This window comes from Oncorhynchus masou, chromosome 31, assembly GCF_036934945.1.
Source record: "Oncorhynchus masou masou isolate Uvic2021 chromosome 31, UVic_Omas_1.1, whole genome shotgun sequence".
In the NCBI taxonomy this organism is placed as follows: domain Eukaryota; kingdom Metazoa; phylum Chordata; class Actinopteri; order Salmoniformes; family Salmonidae; genus Oncorhynchus; species Oncorhynchus masou.
The window spans coordinates 37492606-37516406 of record NC_088242.1 but is presented as its reverse complement, the minus strand read 5'-3'; the positions used below and the strand labels follow the sequence as shown (position 1 = coordinate 37516406).

Here is a 23801-nt window from a genome sequence, read left to right as displayed (position 1 = left end):
ACGGAGTCGTGGCTGAACGAAGACATTATCAACATACAGCTGGCTGGTTATACGCTGTATCTGGTAAGACAAGGGGTGGCAGACTATGCATATGTAAACAGCAGCTGGTGCACGATATCTAAGGAAGTCAAGGTTTTCCCACCTGAGGTAGAGTATCTCATGATAGGCTGTAGACCACACTATCTACCTAGAGTTTTCATCTGTATTTTTCGTAGCTGTCTGCATACCACCACAGACTGATGCTGGCACTAAGACTGCACTCAATTAGCTTTATTTCACCATAAGCAAACTGTAAATGCTAATCCAAAGGCGGTGCTCCTACTGGCCGGGGGACTGCAGGGAAACATATCTGTTTGACCAAATGTCTATCAGCATGTTAAATGTGCTACCAGAGGGGAAAAAAACTAAATGCCACCTTTACTCTACACACAGAGACGCATACATAGCTCTCCCTCGCCCTCCATTTGGCAAATCTGACCATAATTCTATCCTCCTGATTGTTGCTTACAAGCTCAAATTGAAGCAGGAAGCACCTATGACTCGGTCAATAAAAAAGTGGTCAGATGAAGCAGATGCCAAGATATAGGACTGTTTTGCTAGCACAGACTGGAATATGTTCCGGGATTCTTCCTATGGCATTGAGGAGTACACCATTGGCTTCATCAATAAGTGCATCGAGGACGTCGTCCCCACAGGGATTGTACGTACACACCCCACCCAACCAGAAGCCATGGATTACAGGCAACGTCCTCACTGAGCTAAAGGCTAGATAGAGCTGCCGCTTTCAAGGAGCGGGACTCTAACCCGGATGCTTATAAGAAATCTCGCTATGCCCTCCGACGAACCATCAAACAGGAAAAGTGTCAACACAGGACTAAGATCGAATCGCATTACACTGGCTCCAACGCTCGTCGGATGTGGCAGGGCTTGTAAGCCAGTACAGACTATAAAGAGAAACACAGCCGAGAGCTGCCCAGTGACATGAGCCTACCAGATGAGATAAACTACTTCTATGCTCGCTTCGAGGCAAAAAAACACTGAAACATGCATGACCGCACCAGCTGTTCCAGATCACTGTGTGATCACACTCTCCGCAGCCAATGTGAGTAAGACCTTTAAACAGGTCAGAATTCACAAGGCCGCAGGGCCAGACAGTACCGGACGTGTACTGCGAACATGCGCTGACCATTTGGCAAGTGTCTTCACTGACATTTTCAACCTCTTCCTGTCCTAGTCTATAATACCAACATGTTTTAAGCAGGCCACCATAGTCCCTGTGCCCAAGAACACAAAGGTAACCTGCCTAAATGACTACTGATCCGTAGCACTCACGTCTGTAGCCATGAAGTGCTTTGAAAGGCTGGTCATGGCTGATATCAACACCATTATCCCAGAAACCTTAGACCCACTTCAATCTGCATACCGCCCTAACAGATCCACAGATGATCTAATCTCGATTACACTCCACACTGCTCTTTCCCACCTGGACAAAATAAACACCTATGTGAGAATGCTGTTCATTGACTACAGCTGAGCGTTCAATACCACAGTGCCCTCAAAGCTCATTACAAAGCAAAGGACCCTGGGACTAAACACCTCCTCTGCAACTGGATCCTGTCTCTTCCTGTACTCTTCCTGTACTCTTCCTCTTCAGTCTCTTCCTGTACTTCCTGTTCACTCATGACTGCATGGCCAGGCACGACTCCAACACCATCATTAAGTTTGCTGATGACACAACAGTTGTTGGCCTGATCACCGACAATGACAAGACAGCCTATAGGGAGGAGGTCAGAGACCTGCCGCCGTGTGGTGCCAGGACAACAACATCTCCCTCAACGTTATTAAGACAAAGAAGATGATTGGAATACAGGAAAAGGAGGCCCAGGCACACCCCCATTCTCATCGATGGGGCTGTAGTGGAGCAGGTTGAGAGCTTCAAGTTTCTTGATGTCCACATCACCAACAAACTAACATAGTCCAAGCACACCGGGGTGGCAGGGTAGCCTAGTGGTTAGAGTGTTGGACTAGTAACCGAAAGGCTGCAAGTTCAAATCCCTGAGCTGACAAGGTACAAATCTGTCGTTCTGCCCCTGAACAGGCAGTTAACCCACTGTTCCTAGGCCGTCATTGAAAATAAGAATTTGTTCTTAATTGACTTGACTAGTAAAATAAAAAAATAAAAAATAAACACCAAGACAGTTGTGAAGAGTGCACGGCAAAACCCATTCCTCCTCGGGATATTGAAAAGATTTGTCTTGGGTCCTCATATCCTCAAAAGGTTCTACATAAGACTCCTGAACATCTACCTTTGACCTTTTTCACCTGCTCCACGACGGAGGCCAGCCTGCCCAGCGCCAGGCCGCACTCGTCAACCCGGGTTACCACGGCGCTTCCCAGTTTGACCACAATCCTCTTGGCCTGGCGCAGCTCCCCACGATGGGCAAAGGAGTTACCGTTGGCACGTGCCAGGGACACTGAAAGAATACAAGTTACTACCCTGCCTTATGGTGGTGCCAATCTGAAGCACTGGTCGAGCACTTTATAAAATGTATGCTTATGCCCCCCTTTACACCGCTGCTAATTCTACCTAGATGTACATATTACCTCAATTACCTCGACCAGGGTACCCCTGTATATAGTCTCGCTATTGTTATTTTACTGTTGCTCTTTAACTACTTGTTACTTTTATTTTTATTTTTTATTTTTTTAAACTGTATTGTTGGTTAGTGGCTTGTAAGTAAGATTTTCACTGTAAGGTCTACTACACCTGTTGTATTCGGCTCATGTGACTAATACAATTTGATTGGATTCAAATAATCAAAGCTTGATGATGAGTTGATTCATTGAAACGACTGTGTTGTGGTAGGGTAAAAAATTATAACTTGTGAGATGTGAGGGGGTGGTGGTTCAAATGAAGATAACCTGGAACGCGCCCAGTCTTTGCGTACAGCTGATTTCTGACCAATCACTGCGCTAGGTGTATGGCTCTGTAACTTCCGTTTACGCCAAGCTATTCGTTCCCAATGCCCCACCCAACTGTTATTGCTTCCCTCTCACCGGCCCGAAAGAGAAGAGAACCGAGAACACCCGTAATTTCCATCACCTAAATCACTGCGCGCGTACTGTAACGTGTGAGTGTGTTGTGGCGGTTGAAGTTTAGCAAGAATTTGCAACGAATTCTGGTGGTGAGTGAGTGAATGCACACATAGCCACCTGTATAGTAAGTAACGTTAGCTAGCTAGCTAACGGTAACGTTAGCTGCTTATGCTGGAACAGCCATGTGGTGGTGCCAGAGCCTCTGCTGCTTGAGCATGATTCAGATCAGTCTGTCTTGGGCTACTCAGTGACAAGTTGTTGACAATGACAGCTTTGAGTGGGTGATATGTTTTGTTTGAACTATCATCTATCATTCTTGAGAAGACACCGACATGTGTTGCTCTGCCTTTTTCCCCCAATAAGGGGCACATAATAAGTGATCCTGCAAGGAGCAGGGATGGTTTCATCAGCAACATAAAAGCACATGAAAGGGAGGAGTTTCTGTGATTTAGACCGGATTCAGCTCTCCTATTGGTTGAGGGCAGGCCTTGTTTATACTGTATGGAATGTGGAATAGAAAGGTTGGAGAGTTGTCCTTTTTTTAAACGAGATGGGCTTGATAGACGTGGCTGCATAACAGACAAACAGGACTTTGAGATTAAGCAAGTATTTCTGTGAGTTTTTCTGTTCTTTATCCAAATGCAAAAAATACTGACCGTGTGCTGTTTTCTATGTATGTATGTATGTATGTATGTATGTATGTATGTATGTATGTATGTATGTATGTATGTATGTATGTATATATATATATACTAGTAAAACTATATAACATTTTATTTAATTATGCAAGTCAGTTAAGAACCATTTCTTATTTACAATGACGGCCTACAAAAAATGTAATCCTTTTGTGACTTTTAAATGTTGAACTGTGATTTGAATTCTTCAAGTGCAAAAAATGAAAAAAAGAGAACTTGGAACATTTGAATATTTGATAGTGATTAAATGATTCTCTCTCCTCTCTAGCTTTTGGAAGTGCGGGTCAGTTAACCATGCTGCTACAGAGGCTGTCTCTATGTGCTGGGCTCCCCTTGGGCCCTAGGACTCGAAGCACCATCATCTGCCCTCGTCTTGCTAAACCACTGACACAAGGCAAGTGGGACTGGCAAACATGCATACATTCACATACCCACACACATGCATGCTTACAATACAGTAGGCTACACCAGTCATTGAGGAGCGGTATAGATATCTATGTAGGATACATTTAGAAAATAGTAGGCTGTTATTCCAGTGATTTTCAATAGTTTCTGTAGCTTGAGATTTTAGTAATGGCATGATAACTGCATAGCATATATAAGCCTTAATATGGGTTTCTTCCCTCAAGCAAGAAGGATACCTAAATGTATCAAGTCCTAATTGTTTAATGCTATCATCTTGCATACCTGTGCATACTTGTTTATCCTCCTGGTGCAGGATAAACCAGATTGATTGCATCAAGATAATGGAGGCCTATCCCTTTCTGGCCATCCTCTCTCTTTGTTTCGGTTACCCCAGACTTTGACTCTCACACTCACTCACGCACGCGGTTGACTGCACTTTAGTGGAGAGATGTGTGCAGTCAGCGATGGCTTTGCCGGTTGCCGTGCTGATGTGGCAGTTTGCACCCTGCGTTTTTCATCTCCGTGGATACCAGGGAATTTAGGAGGGGGGTGAGGGGGTCCTGGCTGCTCTGTTTGTCTAACTCTTTATATAATCAATGATGGAACAAAACCGAACCCAGCTCACACCCACTTACCACATGATCATACTGGTAGGAGATGTACTGATGTGTGTGTGCGCTAATGCTGGTTAGGCACATTGTTTATGAACATTGCCTCAAGTTAAACAAGGGAGGCCATAAGCATACATTTTATAAAGTGCTCGACCAGTGCTTCAGATTGGCACCACCATAAGGCAGGGTAGTAACTTGTATTCTTTTAGTGTCCCTAGCGCGTGCCAATGGTAACTCCTTTGCTCATCGTGGGGAGCTGCGCCAGGCCAAGAGGATTGTGGTCAAACTGGGAAGCGCCGTGGTAACCCGGGGTGACGAGTGCGGCCTGGCGCTGGGCAGGCTGGCCTCCGTCGTGGAGCAGGTGAGGAAGGTCAAAGGTAAAAAGGCTAATGGGAGAACAGGACCTTCACTCAAGACATGGCTTAAAGCTTGTATTTTAACAGCTGTCTGCTTACTGTAGTTTATTCGTTGTTGCAAGGCTACTTGAGAGGCTTTAAATGCGGGTCACTGAGATAGTTTTTGTTTGGTTGCAGGTGGCCATGCTACAGAACCAGGGCAGAGAGATGATGATCGTCACCAGCGGGGCGGTGGCCTTCGGCAAGCAGAGACTGAGGCACGAGATCCTGCTGTCCCAGAGTGTCAGACAGGCCCTGCACTCTGGACAGAACCAGCTCAAAGACATGGTGAGACCAGGGCCCATTATCCACAAAGCCTCTGAATAGGAATGCTGATCTAGGATCAGTTTTTGCCTTTTCGATCATAATGAATAAGCTTATATGGAAAGAGTAGCACTCCTTTCTGAGACTCTGTGGATACGGGCCCAAGACTTATACAAACTGCTCCAAAATATGGTGAAATCAACTTTAATATAAAACAAATCTATTCATATCATTCCTTTCTCTCTCTCAATCTATCTGTCGGTTTCAGTCAGTACCTGTTCTGGAGGCACGGGCCTGTGCGGCAGCCGGACAGAGTGGCCTGATGGCCTTGTATGAGGCCATGTTCACCCAGTACAGCACATGCACTGCACAGGTATGCACACTTTCTCTATGTATTTGAATCCACACTGTTACCCAGGACAATTACCTCTCAATAAAGTTGTATTGAATCGGAAAAAAAGGATTTCCTCTGATTTAATCCCAGGTACTGGTCACAAACTTGGACTTCCACGACGACCAGAAGCGGCAGAACCTAAACAGCACATTACAGGAGCTGCTCCGCATGAACATTGTGCCAATCATCAACACCAACGACGCCGTGGTGCCCCCGCCCGAGCCCAACAGCGACCTCCAGGGGGTAAACGTGGGTACAGAGCACAGGGGTGGTCCGGAGAGGGCAGGACAGGGGCGAGGGGTGTGTATAGCGGTGTAGTGTTAGCAGCTAGCATAGTACTATACCGCTGGTACTCTTCACCGGCTCGCTCTACCCGCCCGCTACTCCCCCCCAAGGATGTGCGTGCAGGGAGGGCTGGGGAGATGGGAGAAGGTAATTCCCTTCTATATGTTAGCCGACTGGACCTAAAAGCGTGGCTGTCTGATCTCACTCCTGGAGGTAGACGCATTCTTCTTTTCTCCTTCCGCAAGCTTAGGCGGAAACGAGCAAGTTCTTCCGGTGTAGAAAAACACACTAGTACTAAACAACTAAAGATTGTAGTGCCAGTAGCTTTGCTAACCCACACAGTAGGAAAGCCAATATCAACGATTGCCAATCTTGTAGTGCTTCACTTTATAATAAAATGCTTGGATTTCATTCGCACCTTTTCTTTTACGCTGACCTCAATTTCGACTGACAACACTCTATTACTTTACCCCGATCTTTTTCGATGTCTTTCTGTGAGACTTAGTCAGTGCGTTTTCCTCCACGTTAGGTCATCAGTATAAAGGACAATGACAGTCTGGCTGCACGCCTGGCTGTGGAGATGAAGGCAGACCTGCTCATCGCTCTCTCTGACGTAGAAGGTAGATTGCTAACACAGCTACACATTAACACCCATTAGGTAACGCGCCATCTGCCTGCGCTCTGGCTCAAAACAATACACGGTAATTAAGGAGCATTACTGTAAGAGGGGGAACTACAGAAGGGTATACTGCAAAGTAGGATCAAGGAGTTAGCCAGCTAACTTGCCTAAGTATTATCAAATGACTTTACTTTTTTTTTTGAAAGATACAGTAAGCTTGAAATGGTCATGGTCTTATTGACTCAACTAAAAACACGTATCCAAGTTTAGCTTTCTTAATGAACCAGAAATCAGTAGTTATTTCTGGTTGTTTATCCTACTTCGTGGGTATACCCCTCAGGTCCTTTTGGTTGTGTTCATTAGGCACTGAATGGAAGAAAACAGACTTAAACTGGCCTTGACTACCTGAACTCGTACAATAGGAAACACTCATTTTTGTTTTCTGTCAGAACTTTTTTTTTAATGTCTTCCATTAAGTACCCTAATAAACACGACCCTGGTTGTATTTGGAAATCACTGATTGATTGGGCAGGGAGGTAATCTTTGTGCATGTTAGGCTAGCACCACAGGAAACAATCATGTAACCATAGTTACCTCCTATCTTGTAGGACTGTACGACAGCCCTCCTGGATCGGATGACGCCAAACTCATTGACATCTTCTACCCTGGCGACCAGCAGTCGATCACCTATGGGACAAAATCCAGGGTGGGTTTAGGAGGCATGGAGGCAAAGGTAATTACAAAGACACGCGTAGATTAGAATAGAAAACTGTCGTTCAATACATGTAAGAGTTGAGGACTACATGTAAGAGTTGAGGACTACATGTAAGAGTTGAGGACTACATGTAAGAGTTGAGGACTACATGTAAGAGTTGAGGACTACATGTAAGAGTTGAGGACTACACATCTGTAATCAGGTTTTAAGAAAGTTTTTGTAATTAGTTAGACTTTGGAACTCTGTGTGTCAGAGTGATATTTGACATTACATTTACATTTACATTACATTTAAGTCATTTAGCAGACATCAACTCGCAGTGCAAGTCTTTCCATTTGGGGCCAAATCCTTACTCGAGAAACAAGTGGGAAATTCAAATAGCCTATGTGTATCCCACCTCTACCCTCAGGTAAAGGCTGCCCTGTGGGCCTTACAGGGGGGCACGTCAGTAGTCATCGCCAACGGCACCCACCCCAAGGTGACGGGCCACGTGATCACTGACATCGTGGAGGGCAAGAAAGTGGGCACCTTCTTCTCTGAGGTCAAACCTGCCGGTGAGTTCTTCTGGGGTCATCTCTTTGGGACGGACACTGACGATGAAGGTTATTAGAATGATGATGATTATGACAATAATGAGCATAATGGTGATAATCATGGTGAGAATCATGATGATTGTAGTTCTTATGAAAACGATTAGGATTATGATCACGCATGCTCATGTCCAATAGTCCCTTGTGCTGTTTTGTATCTGTTGTCATCTCATCCGCGGTAATGTGTTCATCTCCAGGCCCCACAGTGGAGCAGCAGACTGAGATGGCCCGGAACTCCGGCAGAACCCTGGCAGCCCTGCACCCGGACCAGGTCAGACACTCATACACAGTTATATAGTATACGTGATCCCAGGTGTGTCTGTGGTTAGTTGAATCTTTAATGAATCGTTCCCACCCCAGAGAGGCGCGATCATCTGTCACCTGGCAGACCTGCTGGTTGAGAAGAAGGAGGAGATCCTTGCTGCCAACAAGACGGACATGGACCTAGCAGCCAATGCGGGTAATTATTCCCGTCACGTCCGTCTTCTCTCTGATTGAATCGATGGTGTTTGTCAAAACAGGTCCTACTCGTCAGGGCGTTTTACTTACCAACATCCCGTTGTGTGACTGTGATAGGATGTTGATCATTTGAGGGTGCTGTTGCATTTGAAGGTGTATAAGAGCATCACTTGAGTAGTTGAAGGAATAGTCAGGGGTTTTCAACTACATTTAATTTCTGTGTGTTCTCCATCCTCCTATCAGGCCAGTTGTCGTCAGCCCTGCTCAATCGTCTGAGCCTGTCCCCGGCCAAGCTAAATAGCCTGGCTATAGGGCTGAGACAGATAGCCGTGGCCTCTCAGGACAGCGTGGGCAGAGTCCTGCGCAGGACAAGAGTAGCCCACAACTTAGAGCTGGAGCAGGTCACTGTGCCCATAGGAGTACTGCTGGTCATCTTCGAGGCCCGCCCCGACTGCTTGCCGCAGGTAATGGGTTTGTGTGTGCGTTTGGGCTCGTCTATGTGTGTGAGAGTTGTGCTTGTGCATCGTGGACCATCTTTTGGTAACATGGGGTGGTGTTCGTGCTGGGGGTTATGCAATTCTGTGGGTAAAAGGCTATTGTTCTCATTTGTGTGTAGGTATCAGCTCTAGCCATAGCCAGCGGTAATGCTCTGCTGGCGAAGGGGGGTAAGGAAGCAGCCAACACCAACCGCGTCTTACATGAGCTGACCCAGGAAGCACTGGACATCCACGGGGTCAAAGAGGCTGTACAGCTGGTAATCATAGCTGGAAAAAAACATCCCATTTAAGAAAAACGGCATGGAAGATATTTAAATACAATAATTTATACTGAAATCATAGTATTCAAAATCGTAGAACACTAGGTATGAGTGAATTCTGTGTTACTCTGCCAGTAGTAAATATAGTCAGACACCATCCAAAAGAATCCTTTCATTCCTCCTTTCCTAAGGTGAGTGCTGTCCTGTACATACTCAGCGGAGAATTGAATACAACGTAGCAGTGTATTCCCCCTATAGAAAAAAGAAATCCCAGAATGCAGTAGGGTTTATTTTGCGTGCTCCAGGTGAGTACCCGTGAGGAGGTGGAGGACCTGTGTAGACTAGATAAGATGATAGACCTGATCATCCCGCGAGGCTCGTCTGAGCTGGTCAGGAACATCCAGAGAGCAGCCAAGAGCATCCCAGTGCTGGGCCACAGTGAGGGCATCTGCCACATCTACGTCGACTCGGAGGCCGCCATCGACAAGGTCATCAAGATCGGTCAGTGGGAAAATACGCGCAGACACACACATTTTAATTTACTACCAATGAAGGAGTGATTGATTGATGTTTTCTCTCTCCAGTCAGAGACTCTAAATGTGACTACCCTGCGGCCTGCAATGCCATGGAAACACTGTTGGTGCACAGGGATATCCTCAGGACCACTCTGTTTGACCAGATCATAGACATGCTCCGCACCGAACGGGTAAGACCACACACACACACTCAAATACGCAGGTACAGACACATTGACATAAACAAGTGATATTATCCTCCTCTTCATCTCCTCTTAAATACAGGTTCAAATCACTTGGCTAAATAAGATACAGTAAGGACCGACTGGCTGCTTGTTTGGTGGAATGGTTGGTTACATTTGACTACAACTTCAAATCAAATATTTATTTTCTTTCACTGAGGTTGGATTGAGGTGCATGGGTTTAAACATGTTGATTAAGTGCGTTTTTCATGTCTCATTGTTGACGGTTTATGCTTCTAAAACCCAATTCACAAAAATGAACATTAACAATTTACAATCCAATTGATGATAATCATAACAAAAAGACTTCCAAGTATCACTAAAACTTTTGTTGTGATTCGCTATGACAGATCTATCTATGGCAATCTATGGAAACTTTGGTAATTTATATTCTTAACTTTAAAAATAAAAAAATAATCTATTCATATAAAATATTCATTTTTTTCTTGATTTACATTTACATTTAAGTCATTTAGCAGACGCTCTGTAAAACTGTGTTCATATTGCCTAAGAGTCTCTCTAGCAGATAGATCATATGGTTAAAGAGAAAATAGCCTGATTATTGAAAAAATAATCTCATCAACATTGACAGCATTTGCAATTATTTCTGCAACTCTTCCAACTACTGACTTTTCACAACTGCCAACGGTTTGGTGTCTAAACATTTACAACAGACATATGGACATCGTAAAATAAATTAAAGCATGTTCAAATATAAAGGATATTCCATGCTTAAACCCTCATATTAAACACCAATGGTATTCACTAAGTTGATGGGTTACATTTAGGATCATGTTTTACAGCTTTGTCATTCTATTTTTTATTTAAAGTCATCTTATTTTATTATCTTTGTCATGTTGTGAAAATTGTGTCTAGTTTACTGGTAAACTTAAAAGTTATACCGGTAATATACCCTCCCTTTCCAACCCTAGATGCAAGCAAACTCCCTGATTTGATTGATTCATTGACCGATCGCCGTATGTAATGATGACCCCCTTCCCAATGTGACCCCTTTAGGTGAAGATCCATGCTGGCCCCAGGTTTGCCTCCTACCTGACCTTTAGCCCATCTGAGGTCAAGTCTCTGAGGACAGAATACGGGGATCTGGAGTGCTGCATCGAGGTGGTGGACAGCATGCAGGAGGCTATAGACCATATCCACAGATATGGCAGCTCCCACACTGACGTCATTGTGACTGAAAACGGTAGCTATGACTGTCTGGCTATATAAAAGTTGTGAGAAGTTTCTCTCTCTCTCTTTTGTCTTCACTTTGATTCACCCAGGTTAGTCTGGGTGAGAGAGACCAAATCTCTCTTTCAGGAGAGACCTGTTCTGTCTCTCTTTTGCACCCTTGTCCCTTTCTTCCTCTCTTTCTCTAATAAGTAATGACAGCTTTTTTTGGCTTTGTGTAAAACCTCCCCATGAGACTACTTTGAAGAGGACAGAACTGATTTAAATGTAAAATAGGTTTTGCTAAGGGATCTTTGTTGTTAATTTATATGTAGTTATATGATTGATATTCTTCTTGAATGTTTCTTGAATGTTATTTTCCCCTCAAGTTTTATAATACATTTTGATGGAGTACTTTACTGACAATCTCTAAGATGGGTTGAATTATAGATAGATTTTTAGTTGGTTCCGTGCAGAGGACAGTGCATTTTCTGTCTTTGTTCTACCATCTAGTGGCCACAGATTGTATAATATGTTGATCTAAATTGAATGATCCTTTGTGTGCATTAGAGGAAATATAGTTGAGAGATGACAGTGACAATGATGGTAGCTGTGATGATGATTCTTACAGAGGACACAGCGGAGCAGTTCCTGCAGCAGCTGGATAGTGCTTGTGTGTTTTGGAATGCCAGTTCACGTTTCGCAGATGGCTACCGCTTCGGACTGGGTATGCATCGTTTTAATTTAAATGATTTTATCACTGACTTCCTGTTCAACTATCTCACTCACTCCCTGTCTCACTCCCTCTAGGTGCTGAGGTGGGCATCAGTACAGCTCGTATCCATGCCCGGGGCCCCGTGGGACTTGAGGGTCTCCTCACCACCAAGTGGGTTCTGAGAGGAGACGGTCACACCGCAGCAGACTTTTCTGAACACGGCACCTTGAAGTACCTCCACGAGAACCTACCAGTCACACAGCCACAGCCAAGACAGATGACTGCCCAGCGTGAGGACTGACCGAGGACCTCCGAATAAGAGACACGCTCAACCATTTCCCCGAGAGCAAAGCTATCCCCTGGTACCAAAAAAACACTCCCATTGTCTTATTCATTCAGTCTGGATCAGAGTTTACATCGATTTTGAATTCTAACTCGGCTTTCAAAAGTTTAATTGCGGTGCTTACCTCACTCAGTATTCCAGACACTGCTTGTTCATGGGCACTTCCTGTGACCAAGCAGTGAATACACTCATTATTGGTAGCATTGACCCTGTTGGAATGTAGAAGGTCTCACATCCTTGGTTCAGGCCTTAATTGGTTTAGAAGATATTATACGCAATAGGGATGAGTTAGGTGCGTATACGCTCTCCAGGACGCACACCTAATGGGAATTGTTGCTTAAGCTAGTTTACATCAGCGTTATTATCACTATCAAAAGGTTTCCCACTTGGTTTTAGTTCCTTTTGATTGGTCTGTCGTGCTGTACATTAATGAATGACTGCTCAATCAGGTCAGACCCTTACCCTGAAAGTATTGATTTGGTCTCACACCAGAGACTAACGTGTACATTTACTCTAATTTGAAGTGATACAAGTGCATAACCAAACCAGTTTTTATGATAGGTTTAAGGCTAAACCTAATTTTGGAAAGGTACTGATGTGTAATTTTATATAGTGCTTAATGTATAGGTCTCCATGGATAAACATTGTATGAATTGCTGTTAACATTACTACTGCAATCCTTATTTATATGTGGTTAAATGACTAGTGATGAACCACTGGATAAACAATATTTAAGTCTTAAATGTATTTCGTCATAAAAATATGAGATTGATGAATAAGAAATTGACCCGATCTGATTCGTAAGCCTTCAAGTTAGATTTTATATATAAGACTTTATGTTCTTCTTTTGAATGCAAATGATTTATTCTCCTGCTTTTGCTTTTTTTTCATGCTGTCTATTAATGTGGAATTTACAGTGCCCAGAGCCTCTGTCAAACACAAGAGCAGTAATTGACAAGCTGCTTCCCATCTCATCCAAGGGACTACTGCCTTAAGATACAGTGCCGCTGTAACATTCCAGCCTACGAGCTTTTATATCTGATGTCAAGTAACGCACTCTACAGATCAGTTCAGGTTTTTTGTCATTCATAGACCGTATTGTAGAATAAAAGTTTTTGTTGAATATGAATTGGATTGATTTTGTATGGGATTTTACATGCATACCACCACTCTTTCTACTTCCACAAATAACAAATTAGCACCAAAGAAGTCATACTGATCTGAAAACAAACGTCTAAAAAGACTTTTTAATGGTTCTCATCTGGGAATAGGATTTTGCTATAAGTGGGGCATGGAAGATTGAAGACAATACTATAGAGGTTTAATTATCCAGCTATCAGGAAAGAAAGCGGGAAAGAACTGAGACTAATAATGGAATCACAGAGTATATTCTTCTGTGGTTTTTCTACTCGCAGATAAAGAATTCATCCTCCAAAATGCACTACTTACCCTTCAATCAGCCTCCCATCACAAATACAAAGGGTTCATAGATGAAGAATAGGCAGGGTCTACTCAGATCTCACTGTTTTTTTGTACTCTTTCTTTGGAAGGAGCTTGATATTTGTAATGCGAAGAATGACTTGCAGAGGTAGAGAGTCTGATACATGGATGTTGAGGAATATTTAGCTGGTCTAGAATGGCCAATTGAGGGATCATGCAGCTTTAGGCCTATTAGATGAGAGATCATGTAGCTTTTGGCCGAGTAGGTTCCTATACGTTTTTATTTCATTACCATAAAGAGGTAAACATACTGGAACACATACAGCACATAATGTACATGGCTGATACTAGATTGAGATCACTGCATCATCATGACCTCCACCATGAACTTCCATTTACGACAGACGTCAAGCACCCTGTGAATCTCCTGTCATATTATCTCTGGCGTTTCTCCGTTTAGGCAGAGCCAAATCCCATGTTGCACCCTGTTGACACACTGACGACCGTGGGGATTGGAGTCCACATATATCAGAGGACGCAGGGCAAGTGACTGGACTTTTACTGCAAAGTCGACAGTCCTTTAATTGAACATTACTCAAGGCCAAAACTCATATTTCTTATTTTGCTTGATCTTAAGAGACTCTCAAAAGTGTTCCCTGCTGAGCTTCACATTTTTTTGAATCAATAATTAACGGTCAAAGTTATTTATTCATGTGTATCTTTGCCAATTATGGGCGTCTAATTAACAATTTCAATAATTGATATTTATTTCTGAAAGGGTTTCGTATCTCCGGCTGATGAAAAATGCATGAGCAGGGATGCAAACGTGGTTTTGTTTTTTTGGTTCTGAGAGGGCTTGATGCTCGGGGCTAGTACCAGGACACTTTGACTCTTCCTCTTTGAGTTGACGCTATCCCTGTGATGTGGGTCTAATACGGGCTTCTTTCATGGACCCCAAGCGCCTGCTCTGTACCATGTGATCTCATAAAAACTCCTACAAGCCTATCCTCATATAGCCTTTTTTTGTTCTTTAATAACCGGCTTCAAAGAATAATATCAGTTTCCATGATCATTTTGCTTTGTGTATGGGGGGGGGGGAGAAAGATCTCATATCAGTCTGCAGAAACTGGTTGAGTTGGACCTTTTCTCTGTGGCTATCGAACTCCATGGCTAATGTTTGAAACTCCAAAGAATTACCGGTCACAAAAGTATGCATTAAAGTGTGTCCCTGTAACCTCTTTTGATAATGAGGGTAGTTAAGAAGGATCAGACCCTTTTTAAAAATTTTGCCTAAATCTAACTGCCTGGAGCTCAGGACCTGAAGCAAGGATATGCATATTCTTGATACCATTTGAAAGGAAACACTTTGAAGTTTGTGGAAATGTGAAATTAATGTAGGAGAATATAACACATTAGATCTGGTAAAAGATAATACAAACAAAAAACTTGCGTTTTCTATATATTTGTTCCGTCATCTTTGAAATGCAAGAGAAAGGCCATACACTGAGATAGGATCTTAGGTGTAAAATAGATGTTGTCCACAATATGAGATCAGTGTGTGCAAAGTTTCAGTGAATAATTACATTGCTACACAATATCTGCCAGGAGTTTGCCCAAATGTGCCAAATTGGGTATGGAGCCAGAGACAGCAGTCGGGTCAAACTGTTGAACCCAGTTCCTACATTTCAATATAAAAATAGATTTTTTTCAAACAAAACTACACTACATTTTATCTCTCTTCAGGGGTGAATCTATCAAACCATTTGCATTATAAAAGTGTTTTGTTGTTGTGCACTATCCTCAAACAATAGCATGATCTTTTTTTGGCTGTAATAGCTACTGTAAATTGGACACTGCAGTTAGATTAACAAGAATTTAAGCTTTCTGCCCATATAAGACATGTCTATGTCCCGGAAAGTTGGCTGTTGTTTACAATGTTTTCTAGTCACATTACTGCATATTGAGCAACAACTGCCCCGGTTTAGGGACACCGATGTCGTAGAGGTTAATAACAAAAAAAGGCCCTTTGGTTGACTTTGATCAAATTTTCATTTATTTTGCTTATAATAGGACAGGAGGTTGAGGACTGGCAAAGCACATCATTCTGCTCTGTAACAACAAAAGCCAGAGAGTCCATCACTGTTACCATACGAGCATCGCCTGAGCCCCGAGGTCTACTTTCCCAGTCTAAGCAAAGCAGCAAAGACCCAACACCAACTGGTCCAAAAAACCCAATCACGCTAATGTGATTTCAGGGTCAGAAGACCACAGTAGATACACCACAGTAGATACACAACAGTCAAACAATGCTAGCAATAAAGGGTAGGGGTACAGTACAGGATTTATAATAGGATTGCATTAGGAGAGGATGAGGGGGTCTCAGTTGACCTTCAGGGGATCTCGGTGACCCGTCTCAGGGAGCCGATGGTGGGGTTGGAGCTTCCCCACTCGCTGTGCCTCCTGTACTCGCCCGGACGAAGGAAGTACTGACGACCCCTGTAGTGGGGGTGCTCGTGGAGGATCCAGTAACCCTCTATGACGTTGGCGGAGGAGATGTCTCGGCTGTGGAAGCGCTCGTGAAGGTCGGGGCAGTCCTCCATCACCTCCATGTTCTGACCACCGAAGTCAGAGCGCTCGTAGATCTTCATCCTATAGTTTCCATGATACTGGGAAAGAAGAAGACAGACGAAATGGAGAATGGATATAGTTAATGATACTGTTGACTTGACAAACAATATATAGATGGTAATGTAAATGTTCCATAATGAGAATGAAACATAACTTCAACCATGAAGTTTGTGAAGAAGAAATGCACCATGTGTTTTAAAACAAGGTGTTCAAAATAGGGTGGCATTTGTGAATTTATTTGTCATAGCCTCAGCCAAATGTCAGTAAGATTCTCGACCCAAGCAATGATGAAGTAAATGCTAAGATAGAAAAAATCTGTAGACACTGCGGCCCTCAACTCAAGGGACTGAAAACTATGTGGGACTGAGGACACCTGATGTAGTACACTCACAGGGGGCACCATACGGCAGGAGCGGATGCAGTCGTTGAAGCCAGCCCATCGCTGGTAGTCAGGGTACTCGCCCTTGTTCAGCATGTATTGGTAGCCAGTGTAGTTGGGCTTCTCGTAGGCCACCCAACAGCCACTGTCCACCTTTATGGAGTTACAGCGGCTGAAGTGGTTGTGCATCTCAGCACAGTCGCTGCTGCACTCATAGTGCCGGCCCTGGAAGTTCTTGTCCTCGTAGAATATTATCTAGAAGAGAGAGGTGGAAACTTCAAATCAAAATGATACACACATATTGAGGAAATGTTTTACAACATATCACAGAATAAAAACAGAATTCCATTTTCATTCAAATGATTTTTATCATTAACTCTATTCCAATATACACCATATTTATGTATAATTGAAATAAAACAAGCTTATCATCATAATATATATTTTTAGTACAAGTGACTAAGAAGAGAGTGTTATTGGACCAATAATAAATTATCCACTTCTCATTTTCATATCCCAAAAACCACACATCCTTGAGGCCCCAAGCCCTGCCCACAGGTGATGCTTCATTGTTGCGTGCACTTCACCTGTCACAGGTGGTGATGCTGCTCTTTACCACGTGACCCATTTGATGTTCATTGTTTTTGATAGGCTAGAAAGTATGCCAGCTATTTAGTAAAATAATTTTTAAACGGCAACAGAAAGCAAGCAAAACAACCCGACAAGAGGAGCAAATTACTTCCGTCTTCTGGTTTCGTTATATATCTGGAACAAGTTATTGCTGACAAGCAAAACATTTGGGGACTAATGAAACAAACAAAGTTGTCCTTTAAGTTTAACTGCAAGACTGAACAAGTGAAAAACGTTTGTAAAATGTAAAAAGATACGCTACTTACACAAGTAGGCGCCTAGCATTTATTGAAGTCCACATAGGTCTAAATGTGAATTAAAGTCATCTGTTAATTTACAAAAAAATGTTAACATACCAAAAGTGTTCATTTTAAAATACAAGAATAATCTACCTAATGTGTTGCACAATGTAAATGTATTGTCGGGCCATAGTTAACCCATTCATAGATGCTAACTGCTAAAGCGCCTATTGAATATAGTATCTTCTGGTTGGTGGAGTTTTGTTAAGTTCCCCGACGCTCATTCTGAACGTTAAAACGCGTCACTTGTGGTACGGTTTTGGAAACATAAGGAATATATCTTTCATATCAGCTAGAAATAATGATACAAAAAAACTATTAAATTACTACACACCTTTAAAGGGGCCATTAGGGTTAATGTTTTTTTTTCTCTCATTAGGGTTAATGTTCCCACACGGCCATATCTCCACGTTACATCACTAGTTTACGGGAGACGGAAGACCACCTATGCTAATTAGCTATCTAGCGAGCTCCGAACACCTGTGTGGAAGCGTAAGGGACACGCTCTTTTCACGCCACTTTGATACAAAATCATTTTCCTAACCTTAACTTCAGTCTCCTAACCTGCTACGTTAATTCTCCCACGTTAACCTGTTATGAAAAAGTCACTTCAGTATCGAAAAATATATATATTTCACGTAAGTGTAACTTGGGAGGAATTGTAGTTTGTCAACTGGAGGCACACACAGTTTGTGGCTCTGTGCTAAACTGCTACAGTGAGTGTATCTTTATGATTAGAAAATTATTTATGAAAGATAAGGGGCATTGCAACATATATATTTCGAAAAAGGTTTGAAAGCGATGATTATTGACGTTTCTAAACGCGAAACAATGTCGGAATTGAAGTTGACATGGTGCTAACGGTGGGCGAATGTAACCGCTGAAAACCCTAAGGACGGAGAAGAATGGTTTTCGAGAGCTAGGCCGCAGTGTGCAATTAGCAGAAACAGAAATCAGGTGTGCCAACTCTCACCCCAGTAACGTTATGATTCAACTAAGTAACCAACAGCAGCAAACAAACACTATTTTGCCCATATAGTTGATTATTATTAATAATAATAGGTGTATATAATAATGTTGTCCTGGCTAAAAATGCATTACGTAGGGATAGGGTGCCATTTGACATTGCTGCCTTTGAGGCATTTGTGTGGACCTCCTCTGTCCAGTCCACTCATACTTGCACATGGGTTTTGAGCCTTTGACACATTCTATTCAACATCTCCTAAAATCCCCATCCATTATAATTAATGGCCATTAATTTCTGCATTAATTGCAAGATAACTAGTTATTTATAATAGTATCCAGCAAATCTAAATATGAAACATGTATTCTGATGACAGGTTTATCATAGAAAATAGTTAATTGAGCCTCATTCCTGTATTTGCCTGTGTAACGCATAGTGTGTTCATGCTTACCTTTCCCATTGTGACTGTGTTTAGTTCGGATCGGACTAGGTAGCTAGCGTTACTGGACCTCTTTATAGACCCTGCAGGGATCAGGGCTTTCAAATTGTGGCACAAAGCTTTGTCGCATCAGCACAATGTGCTCTACAGACTACAGAATACTATAGGACTGGCCCACAGCAGCAGCTCTTTGTCTCTGTCAAAAGCGCTCTCTCTATCTCTCTCTCTATGGAAAATACTATAACTGCACTTTCCCGAAGTCCCACAATAAGATTTGCTACATCTGCCTTTATTGGCATTGAGGTTAGCAATGTATAGACAGACAGTCAGAGGGAGAAAATTACTATGGCCTCCTAAACAGCTTTTGAATAGATTTGAATGTGTTGCAATGAGTTTCTGATTTGCAGTTAATTCAGTCAATGTTAGTTAATCAATAATATACTTAACAGTATATTTTGTATGTTGATTTGGTTGTGCTTATGACATGCTTGTTCACAACTGATTTGTCCAGAAAACCTTTAATGAGGGTGCAGACGACTTTTAGGGCATCTAATTTCCCTGTCTAATAACCATACAGTTTATCCAACACTTGCCAATTGCTGAAACTTAATTATTAACACACAAGGTAACTTTGCTATTGGTTTTCCCAATGATTTGAGATAAAAAGAAAATCACACAGAGAAGCCATGTTTAAAAACCAGCACGTTTAATCACTTTGTTACAGTCCATAGGTGAGAAGCTTACAGGCCACTCCTCATTCTCCTGAAGGAGCCCACCATGGGGTTGTGGCAGCCCCAATCGCTGCAAGCCCTGTACTCGCCGGGGCGGAGGAAATACTGACGACCCCTGTAGTTGGGGTGCTCATAGAACACCCAGTAGCCTTCCATGACATTGGAGGAGAAGATGTCACGGTGGCGGAAACGCTCGTACACGTTGGGGCAGTCGTCCATGAACTCCATCATGTGACCAGACATCTCTGGCCTGTTGTAGATCCTCATCCTGTAGGCTCCTCTGTACTGTTGGTGGAAGAGACAGAATGGCGGGCATAGAGAGGACAAGAAGGGATTTGGGGTAAAATTATCACAGCGGGTCACAGTAGAGTTTTTTACACTGGGTGAACTAAGCAGAGGTAAACATACATACATTTCTACACATCGAATAATACCAGAGACTTGCTTCCCTTAGAAACAGATTTTCAGTCAAACTGTTCAAAATAGCAGCATAATATATTTTTTCTTAACTGACAAAAACACTGAGCGATGATGAATAGAATGAAAATGAATAAAAGCATCTTTTGGGGGGGGGGGGGGGGGTGTAGCCCATTCCTTTAAAAAATGACTGGATCTCCTAGTGGACTTCGCCACGGGGACTTTCATGCTTTGACTCCTCTCCTTATCTATCAATGACATCAAGAGGCTGGTGATTGATGCTGATTTCTAAAGCACTGTTTGATGTGTGGCAGGGTTAACCCTATCAGTTTGATTGACTTACGGGGGGGAACATCTGGCAGGAACGGATGCAGTTGTTGAAGCCCATCCAGTGGTGGTAGTCTGGGTACTCGCCCTGGTTCAGGATGTACTGGTAGCCGTTGAAGTTGGACTTCTCGTAGGCCACCCAGTGACCGCCGGTCACCCTGATAGAGTTACAGGAGTTGAAGTGCCTGAAGGTGTCGGCACAATCGCTGTTGCACTCATAATGACGGCCCTGGAAGTTGTGGCCTTCGTAAAAGATAATCTATGAAGAACAGAAATGTATAAAATTGTTTATATATAGAGTTATTTAGACTGAGTCAAGGATGATGATAGTAAAAGGCGAATGGCTTGACTGAAAGCAGTACTCATGGATGTGGTGTTGATCGACCAATAGGGGACACATTTCACTGCACCTTTTATATATGCTGTAAACTATGTAAGTGACGCAGGCAACTTCACTTTTGAGAAAGTTAATGCAATGCACAACAGTTCAGTTTAAATAAGAAACCAACATTACTATACTAGTACTAGTATGGTCTCCATAGGTTAGTGCCCCAAAGCAGAGATTTGAGAGCAGTTTTTTCTCCATTAATATTTTAAAGATGCACTCTCAAACTGTTTTTTGTGTACAACGTCATACAATTGTGTACTGCGTCATTCATTTTGTGTAATATATTACGAAATGCTTTCTATGATATCATACAAATTTTACAATTGCTGTGATATGTTACAAATCCAATTTGTGCAATATGTTACGAATTTGTTGTGCTCCTGGAGTGCATCTAAGGATCTACGGGATTGGTGTCCCTATACCGGGACGGTTGTTAATGTGACAAGAATGATGTTGTAAGTAACAGCAAACTTTCCAGGACATAGACATGTCTTATATGGGCAGAAAGCTTACATTCCTGTTAATCTAACTGCACTGTCCAATTTACAGTAGCTATTACAGTGACAAAATTGCCATGCAATCGTTTGAGGAGAGTGCACAACAACCAAAACATTCTATCACGGCAACTGGTTTGATACATTCACCTCTGACGGTAAATAATGTACTTACATTCAGTAATCTTGCTCTGATTTGTCATCCTGAAGGTCCCACAGATAAAAGGTAGCATTGTTTTGTTTGATAAAATCAACTTTTATATTCAAATATAGGAACAGTTTGAAACCCTGCTGTCTCTGGCCCCACACCCACCTCGCCCAGCCATCTAGATGTGTGAAGGTTAGTGGGGGTTTTTTCTGTAGAGAAGCTAACTATCCATCATGTATGACATTCCTTTGTATTACCATATAATTTTTGTATGTTCTCTATACTTGAAAATGTATCAATTGACCAATTCAGCACATTTGGGCAAACTTGATAGAAAATATTATGCAGTACTGCAATGCTTCACAGGACCAGTCTGAAACTTTGCACACACACTGCTGCCATCTAGTGGCCAAAATCGAAATCCCACCTAAACCCCTAACACAGAACCCAAACCGGCTGCACGTGTGTGCCATCGTGCATGTGTTTATTTTGTCCCCCCACACCAAACGCGATCACGACACGCAGGTTAATATATCAAAACAAACTCTGAACCAATTACATTAATTTGGGGACAGGTCGAAAAGCATCAAACCTTTATGGCAATTTAGCTAGATAGCTTGCACTTGCTAGCTAATTTGTCCTATTTAGCTAGTTTGCTGTTGCTAGCTAATTTGTCTTGTGATATAAACATTGAGTTGTTATTTTACCTGACATGTACAAGGTCCTCTACTCCGACAATTAATCCACACATAAAACGGTCAACCGAATCGTTTCTAGTCATCTCTCCTCCTTCTAGGCTTTTTCTTCTCTTGACTTTATATTGCAATTGGCAACTTTCATAAATTAGGTGCATTACTGCCACTGACCTCATTCATCTTTCAGTCACCCACGTGGGTATAACCAATGTGGAGATGGCACATGGGTACCTGCTTCTATAAACCAATGAGGAGATGGGAGAGGCAGGCCTTGCAGCGTGATCTGCGTCAGAAATAGAACTGACTTCTATTTTAGCCCTTGGCAACACAGACACTTGTTGGCGTGTGCAAGCAGTGTGGGTGTGCAATAATTGAATAATATATATTTCTACATTTTACAACACAAGCGGTGTAGTCAGCCTGTAAGGGATATTATGGCCTTTCTCTTGCATTTCAAAGATGACGGAACAATTATTTTTCTGAAAACGCATGTTTTTTTGTTTGTATTATCTTTTACTAGATCTAATGTGTTATATTCTCCTACATTAATTTCATATTTCCACAAACTTCAGTGTTTCCTTTCAAATGGTATCAATAATATGCATATCCTTGCTTCAGGTCCTAAGCTACAGGCAGTTAGATTTGGGAATGTCATTATAGGCGAAAATTGAAAAATAGGATCTGATCCATATTAACTACCCTCATTATCAAAAGAGGTTACCTGTTCCCTTTTTCCCGATCCTTAAGGTTAATTGACCTTTTCTTTGGATTCCTGTTTTATCCTATGGAGTATAGATGGGATTTTTTTTATATATAATCCAAGTAATACAATTTTGTGGAAAAAAGTATCTCGCATCCTTCCATGTATTGGTATTAGTTCCACGACTGAAATCTTTGACAGCTTCATAAACTGTATGCGTAGCTTACTTGCCAAATTGCTTCACTATACACCTTAATAGCATTTGGTGCTCTACATAATTTTATCAGCAGTCATCAAACAAGTAACCGAAATGTGTGTTAGCTCATACCTTTCCCATGGTTGGAGGGCTTGATGGTGGCACCGTAGCCTTCAACAGGGTCATAGTGCCTTTTATACTCTTCTACTGACAAGAGTGCTCTGTTGCGTCGTAGTGACTAGATGTTACCTTTTTAAACGTCACTGACCATTCCCATTGTCTCTCAAACCATAGGCTAATCTTTTTCCCCCGCAATTTCTAGTTTACCTATACAATATATAACATCCACCCCATATAGCTGCCCCATTCTATGTTTTCTGTACACAGACCCTTGTTCAGCCATGGCCTAGTGATGCACCCATTGAAACATCACACAAAAGGCCTTTAGGTATGTAGTGTGAACAACAGAACCTTTAACGTTTACAGGAGGTGAGACGGTTCATGTACTCTCTAGTAAACAAAACAAAGCCATATCTTCTCCAAATATTTGGGGTTGATGTGAAAAAGATTATTGAATGTTGGTAATAGAATGTTATGAAAATGCAAATGGTTTATCAGAGTTCATTTCGGTGTGGGTTCATGTTTTCCCTCTCCCT

The 23801-nt window shown here is 42.4% G+C and overlaps 3 protein-coding genes and 1 non-coding gene across 8 annotated transcripts; 2 read left to right on the top strand and 2 right to left on the bottom strand.

Annotated features, from left to right (window-relative positions):
* The first annotated feature begins 3031 nt into the window (after positions 1-3031).
* Positions 3032-13399, top strand: LOC135523902 (delta-1-pyrroline-5-carboxylate synthase-like). 5 transcript variants are annotated; one of them, XM_064950912.1, is made up of 18 exons: positions 3032-3185; positions 4060-4185; positions 5017-5168; positions 5341-5490; positions 5735-5839; positions 5951-6103; positions 6675-6765; positions 7373-7497; positions 7889-8033; positions 8267-8340; positions 8430-8529; positions 8772-8992; positions 9145-9282; positions 9591-9786; positions 9870-9991; positions 11060-11246; positions 11844-11939; positions 12023-13399. In XM_064950912.1, the coding sequence occupies exons 2-18, from the start codon at positions 4086-4088 to the stop codon at positions 12226-12228; spliced, it is 2361 nt and encodes a 786-aa protein (XP_064806984.1). In that variant the 5' UTR covers positions 3032-3185; positions 4060-4085; the 3' UTR covers positions 12229-13399. The 5 variants fall into 5 exon arrangements, with proteins under 5 accessions (XP_064806984.1, XP_064806982.1, XP_064806985.1 ...); XM_064950910.1 differs by having other exon boundaries at positions 5951-6109; XM_064950911.1 differs by lacking the exon at positions 3032-3185 and adding an exon at positions 3194-3710 and having other exon boundaries at positions 5951-6109.
* On the top strand, positions 9391-9521 carry LOC135525393 (small nucleolar RNA SNORA15). The gene has a single exon (XR_010453161.1). It is a non-coding gene; the product is annotated as a small nucleolar RNA SNORA15 (small nucleolar RNA).
* Positions 13400-15873: 2474 nt separating the features above from the next.
* On the bottom strand, positions 15874-17714 carry LOC135525185 (gamma-crystallin M2-like). The gene is made up of 3 exons (XM_064952918.1): positions 17614-17714; positions 16730-16972; positions 15874-16376 (listed from the first exon to the last, which is right to left on the bottom strand). The coding sequence occupies exons 2-3, from the start codon at positions 16904-16906 to the stop codon at positions 16101-16103; spliced, it is 453 nt and encodes a 150-aa protein (XP_064808990.1). The 5' UTR covers positions 16907-16972; positions 17614-17714; the 3' UTR covers positions 15874-16100.
* A 2075-nt stretch (positions 17715-19789) lies between these two features.
* Positions 19790-23286, bottom strand: LOC135525184 (gamma-crystallin M2-like). The gene is made up of 3 exons (XM_064952917.1): positions 23278-23286; positions 20541-20783; positions 19790-20065 (listed from the first exon to the last, which is right to left on the bottom strand). The coding sequence occupies exons 1-3, from the start codon at positions 23284-23286 to the stop codon at positions 19790-19792; spliced, it is 528 nt and encodes a 175-aa protein (XP_064808989.1).
* Between the last annotated feature and the right edge of the window lie 515 nt (positions 23287-23801).

What these genes read in the sequence shown, in the direction of transcription:
- LOC135523902 (XM_064950910.1), top strand. Translation starts at nt 4,086, where the DNA reads ATGCTGCTACAGAGGCTGTCTCTATGTGCTGGGCTCCCCTTGGGCCCT. An exon ending in CTCTGAGGTCAAACCTGCCG is followed by an intron (nt 8,034 to 8,266) that starts GTGAGTTCTTCT and finishes GTTCATCTCCAG; the next exon opens with GCCCCACAGTGGAGCAGCAG. An exon ending in GCCCCGACTGCTTGCCGCAG is followed by an intron (nt 8,993 to 9,144) that starts GTAATGGGTTTG and finishes ATTTGTGTGTAG; the next exon opens with GTATCAGCTCTAGCCATAGC.
- LOC135525185 (XM_064952918.1), bottom strand. Translation starts at nt 16,906, where the DNA reads ATGCACAACCACTTCAGCCGCTGTAACTCCATAAAGGTGGACAGTGGC. An exon ending in CCTGCCGTATGGTGCCCCCT is followed by an intron (nt 16,377 to 16,729) that starts GTGAGTGTACTA and finishes CTTCTTTCCCAG; the next exon opens with TATCATGGAAACTATAGGAT.
- LOC135525184 (XM_064952917.1), bottom strand. An exon ending in CCTGCCAGATGTTCCCCCCC is followed by an intron (nt 20,066 to 20,540) that starts GTAAGTCAATCA and finishes TTCCACCAACAG; the next exon opens with TACAGAGGAGCCTACAGGAT.